Genomic DNA, 6,000 nt, shown 5'->3' on the forward strand with positions numbered 1-6,000 from the left:
GTGAGCTGAGATACAATGCAGAATGAAAAGAACATCTCCATTTACACAGCTACAAATAAACTCCGGCAAAATGTTTCAATGAAGATGATATCCAAGAAACACGGGTACTAACCATTAAACCCAAAGTGACCAATCTGATCAAGAAATGGCCTACCTGTTGACATGCTCTTCCCAGTCTTCTGGAGGAGGAGGAGCATCTGCATCTGTCCTGGCGAAGATAACATGCCGCTCACACTCGTTCATCACACTTCGTGCCTTCTGATTGTCATAGAGTGGAACAGGAGTTGACGTGACCGTCTCCACATCTATTGGAACGTCTGATTCACTGTAAACAGGTGAGGAAATAGGACCAAGCCACACACACTTCACACAACATAAGTGCTTAGCAATCATCTTGTTGACAAATAAAAAATGTCTATTGAGCATAATTAGCTTTAAATGATGAGTAAGCTCATCACATCCATAAGAAAAATTTTGATCCAAAGTCATCTTCCCCACACTATCATCTTGCTCGCTCTCGCTCTCTCTCTCTCTCTCTCTCTCTCTCTCTCTCTCTCTCCCTGGTATGGCTTGGGAAATGCAAGGTCATTATACTTTTAGTGGCTTTGGTCTTTTCTTTTGAAGCAGTTTCACACTGGCCTGAAACTATGTTGTCTATGCTAGCATTGAACTTGGTTGTTGATTCATTTAAGATTTTTAAAACAATTTTTGTGATGTATGCAAGTGGGTATGTACACATGAGCTCATGTCCACAGAGACCAGACATCAGACATGGGTGCTCTGTAAGAGTAGTATGTGATCTTAACTGCTGACCCATCTCTCTCCAGGCCCTAGCCTTAACCTCCTGACACTCCTCTTGCCTCAGACTCACCAAATGCTAGGACTATAGGCATGAGCTACCACTTCAGCTCCAAAGTCTTTTTAAAAATACAGCTTTACAAAACCTAACAAAAATATATAAATATATATAAAGAGAGAGAGAAAGAGACAAATACATCCACAAGCAAATAATTGGCTACCTAGGCATATTGTCCAAATGCAGAAGCTATAGGCCACACAATGCTACTTAAACTTAAGGTAAAACAGGATTAAAAATTTATTCCTCATACAGTGTGTGCATGCCTTTAAATACCAGCACTCAGGAGGCAGAGGCAGATGGAGCTCTGAGTTTGGGGCCTGCAAGTTCCACGACAGCCAAGGCTACACAGAGAATCCCTGACTTGTGTAGGTGGGGTTCTGCTCCTCAGGTCCAGAGAGATGGCTCAGCAGTTTAAAGTGCTTGCTGCTCTTTCAGAGAACTCAGGTTTGATTCCCAGCACTGACATGAGATGGTTCACAACTACCTGTAACTACAGCTCCACGGATCTGATTCCTCTGACCTCTGAGGACATGGTCACTCAATGTACATACCCACACTCATAAACACAACTAAAAATAAAAATAAATCTTTCAATAAAGTCAGTTACTCAATCACAGCTTCATTTTAAGAAAATGCCATGAGTTACAAATACATGAGTTTTAATGTAAGCAAGATTTTTTTAACACAGTAAAAAAAAATTCAAATTCTAAGTAAAGATTTTCAGTCATGCCTCAAGCCAGAGGCATTAGGATTATGCCAGAACGTTCCTCTAAGTCATGGCTCATGGACCTTGATCAAACTAGAAGTCAACAAAATGTTACTATCATTAGGAAATAAAAACCTGTCTTCTGAGCTGAGTAATGGTACAGGTCTTTAAGGCTAGTACATGGGAGGCAGAGGCAGGTGGATCTCTGAGCTAGCCTGGTCTACATAGAGAGTTCCAGGATAGCGAGGGCTACATAGAGAGACCATGCCTCAAACAAACCAACAAACCTACTCTTCTAATTCACACCTAAGACTGCAATCCTAATACTTGAGAGGCAGTGTTAGGAATATTTCCTAAAATAAGCTCTTGCCCATGCAATTAATCCCAATCAGACTGAATCAGAGCAAATTAAAAGATATCCAGGTTTAATTGGACACCTGCGTTCTCAGGTGGCCCAACAAGGGGGGGGAGAAGCCACCTACACAACCATCACCAGAGAGGAAGAGGGAAAACCAAGTGATTATTTTCTGGGGAGCAGTTTAAATAGCCTGTGGAACTGATCTTGACCTTTTCTGGGGAGGGGTCAAGGTCTGGTGGGCTCCCTTGAGGTGTTCAGACCAAGGCAACTCCCAGGAGGAGGGGGATTTCCAAAACTGGAGGCCAGAGGCTGGGATTACAGGCAGCAACAAGAAAATCAAGAGTTTGCTGCCACCATAGCCACACTGCAAGTTCCAGGTTGGCCAGGGGACCAGAGTAAGACCCTGGCCCAAAAGGAAGCACACAGACTAATCAAGGCGGCATATACCTATTATCCTAGCAACAAAACCAACAAAAACATCCAACATTCTACACTTGCTTAAAAACACATAACGATCCCTCTAACTCAAAGACTCAAGGTAGGTGTGTAGGGGTTGTGTGTGTGTCTGTATAGAGAACCTACTATTCCCACAAAAACAACAAACCTTGTGTTTGAGGAAAGATTAAACAAAACAAAAAACAAACACAAAATCTCTTATCCAAAAATTTTTAATGATCAGACTAGAGCATTTCTACAAATCCTGATATGGGTGAGATCAGAACGTTTAAAATAATTAGTTAGGTCAAATGTAACCAAATCACTTATCAGATAGTAAATTTTTGAAATTTTCTTACCCTCTAACGTAGGGTGGCTGGAAATATAATGAGACTTAGGAGGGTTTAGATTAACCCACAGGTGGCTTTCTGTAAGGAGGTAAGAATGAAAGCAATGTTTTGGGAGCTTCCCTCCAAATCTGTGAATCTGTGCACTAAAGCCAGGGAAAGCGAAGAATAGATTGTGGCCACTGTCAAGCAAATCAAATGCTGCAGTAAAGTGACAAGGAAATTCTCCAGTTTCCTCCTTCCACACAAGCTCTACGACACTCATCTAAGTGGCTGTGTGTCCACTTGCACATCGTGCTTTTCTAACCCACATCTGGAAATGTCTGAAGATGTCCACACTTGCCCTGCCATGCTTATGCTGCTCATCCAAGATCTCCAGTCACTCCCCTCCCCCAATCACTCCCAAGTACACCTCTCTAATCCCCACCACATGATCACTGCCGAGATCAGGCACAAGTAGCCCTTAAGAAGGAAACCCAAACTCACATGGTATTCTCAAACTCACATAGTATTCTCCTGCTGCCGACGGGGAGTTACAAAGAGCATGCGGGTGGGTCGGGCACTACTGGCATCTGGGTGGGCACTCCATGGTTTAGCATAGCTATGATCCAAAAAAACGAGGTCCAGCTCCCGCTCATGCACTGAAAGCTGGAACAGCAGAGAGGTACCCATCCGCCGAGCTGAAGTCTGGAAGTCCCTTTCCCCACCCCGGTGGGCCATGTCAGTGGTCAGGCAGTCAAGTCAGGGTGTGAGTATCTGCATGCTAGTGACCTGCAGTGAAACGTGGTTTGTCAATTCAGTATTGTCAATTTCTTCCAACTTACACTATCATATAAATAGGCTTTTGTGCCTATCATTCTTATCATCGATCATGCACAACTCTGCCCACCGAGGTAAGAGTTCCCACACCACTACCAAAAAGGTACGGCGCCATACAAAATCCTTGACAAGATTCCACAGTTCACAAGACCTGGACTTTGTTTGCAAGGTACAGTGACACACGCCTTTAATCCCTCAACTGAGACGGATCTCTATGAGTTCGAGACAGCCCGGTCTATACAGGGAATTCGATGACAACCAAAGCTACATAATGAGTTCCTGACTCAAAAAAAAAAAAAAAAGTTAAGAAAATAAAGACCTAAATCTGCTGTGCAATTTTCTTCCCGGGTGGTAAAGGTTTTTGGCAAATAAGAGGAAATCACAAGCATGAATTGTCCAAATGCTAGGGGGTCCCTACTTTCCATCCCCCTAAAGAGGGCTTGGGCAGGGCCTGTGGGCTGGGGCGCCCCTGGAAAAACAGCCAGGCACCGTGGGCGTCCAGGAAGCTGACAGCTACCAAGGGCTCCAGGCTTCATCCGCTTTGGGCTGAGACCAAGGGGCGTCTCTTAGGGGCACGTTCCAAAGTTTTGCACCAACCTCTGGTTACACCAGAGTTTTGAAAAGGTAAACACGAGAGCCCGCCCTCAGCCCGTGCCGGGACGGGGCCTCGGGCCTTTCTTCCTTCGCCCTCCCACAGGCAGGCGCCCGGCAAACTGCCGGCTCCTCCGAGAGCTTCCAGTCACAGAGCCGCAAAACCTCCAAACTGCCCACCCGGGCGGCTCGGAGATGGCGGTGGCTCGGCGGCCTGGGCGACTGGGCCAAGGTCAACCCGAGTTCGAGACGACGAGGAGGAGCCGCCCGGCCCCGCCTCCCGGGGCCCACGTCGGCCCCGCGCCTCGGCCGCCCCAGCGCCGTCTCAGCCTCCCGCGCCCGGTCCGTGGCTCCAGCCCTGGCGCCCGCCCCCCGCATGCCCGCGGAGTCCCGAGGGCCTCGCCCAGGCCGTCGCCCGCCGCCTCGAACCCCACGGCCCGCCACCCGCGCCGAGCCAGACCCGCGTCTCACCCGCAGTCGTCGGCCGCGCGCTCGCCCGAGCCGGACCCTAGCGCGCGTGCGCTTTACCGCCTCCTCGCCGGGCGCGGTGGGCTCAGAGGAAACCGCGGAACTGGATCGCCATCTGAAGCCTCACAGCGGCGAGCTGTAAAGCCCGGAACGGATCCACACCCCCGATTTCACTGGCCGGTGGATAGTGCCGAAAGAGACACACAACTCCGAGGCAGAGACGTCCTACCTCTGTGTTTTCTGCAGAAAAAGTGTGAGGGCAAAAAACAAGATAGTTGAGACAACCAAAGTGTTTGGTGTCCCCACCGCAGTCAGTTTTGTCCCTTTGGCCATTAGAGGCTAGGTTCAGTTGCAGTAGGAGGGTGCGAGTTACATTCAGTTCAGCACGGTGATGTATCCGTGTAATTCCAGCACGCAGGAGGCTGAGACGAGAGAGTCGCGGTGAATTCCGGGACAACCTCTGAGCTACACAGTGACATCCTATCTCAAAACGTCAAAACAAAGCGGATAGGGGGAGGGGGAAAGCTTCGCAGAGTGCTGGGAACCAACACAAGTGCTCTGCGGAGTTTAAGAAAGAAAGGGAAGTTGGTAGAGTTCAGACCGGCACGAGGTAGAGGTGGGTTGTTAGCGTAAACATTTAACTGCCGGGCTTAATAGATCTCAGCAGGCAAGTCTTCTGCCTTTTCTCATCTCTTAAGTATTCAAATGCCCCGCCTCACCAGGTTGCCAGCGGAAGGTAGCAGCCTTTATTTCAGCCACCAGTCAAGAGCTCAAGTTGATTTCCTGATGGCAATTACCATGAGCTACCCCCACCTCCATGCTTTCGAACTCAGTCTCTTCGGCTGTTTATTCATTTATTCATTTTATGGAGGGGGTGGTGAGTCAGGGTCCCATGTAAATCCGGCTGGGCTCAGACTAGCTATGGAGCAAGGATGGCCTTGAATTTTTGATCCAACTACCTATTTACCTTTGAAGTATTGGGATTACCGTATTATAGGCCGGCATCACCATGCCTAGAGTAGAACTCAGTGGGGTTCTTGTTTGTTTGTTTTGGCTTTTCAAGGGTTTCCTCGGTGTGTAGCCCTGGAACTAGCTCTGGAGATCAGGCTGACCTCGAACTCACAGAGATCTGCCTGCCTCTGCCTCCCCTGTACTGGGATTAAAGGCGTGCGCCACCACAACCCAGTTTAAAACACAGTGTTTTCAACTCTAGGCTGCAATCCCATTTAGGTTTGAATAACTGAAGGTAGAGGGTCAGGAAAATTAAGCAGCTGCAAGAGGTTTCTAATGCACAACGACCTGAAATTAATTCAATCGGTGTTTCTGGCAGGTTGTTGTAGAGGCATTTCATTTGTATTTTAATAAATAAAACTTGCATTAGGATCAGAGAGCAAAAAACAGTCCCACTGGTCAGTCT

At 47.8% G+C, this 6,000-nt stretch overlaps 1 protein-coding gene across 10 annotated transcripts in view; it reads right to left on the reverse strand.

The window, feature by feature from the left end:
• Positions 1 to 4,663, reverse strand: part of Kansl3 (KAT8 regulatory NSL complex subunit 3) — a 34,397-nt gene extending 29,734 nt beyond the window's left edge. For 3 of the 10 annotated variants that reach the window (XM_048430362.3, XM_048430361.2, XM_048430359.3), the window contains exons 1-3: positions 4,587 to 4,663; positions 3,211 to 3,476; positions 155 to 325 (exon numbers count right to left, since the gene is read on the reverse strand). In XM_048430362.3, coding sequence (XP_048286319.1) covers positions 155 to 325; positions 3,211 to 3,425 — 386 coding nt within the window. In that variant the 5' untranslated portion in view covers positions 3,426 to 3,476; positions 4,587 to 4,663. Of the gene's footprint in view, positions 1 to 154; positions 326 to 2,717; positions 2,787 to 3,191; positions 3,477 to 4,121; positions 4,270 to 4,586 lie in introns of those variants that run through there. The other 7 variants (XM_085679521.2, XM_048430364.3, XM_048430365.3 and 4 more) reach the window with 7 other exon arrangements.
• Between the last annotated feature and the right edge of the window lie 1,337 nt (positions 4,664 to 6,000).

Source organism: Myodes glareolus, chromosome 18, assembly GCF_982192425.1.
Source record: "Myodes glareolus chromosome 18, mMyoGla1.1, whole genome shotgun sequence".
Lineage (NCBI taxonomy): Eukaryota > Metazoa > Chordata > Mammalia > Rodentia > Cricetidae > Myodes > Myodes glareolus.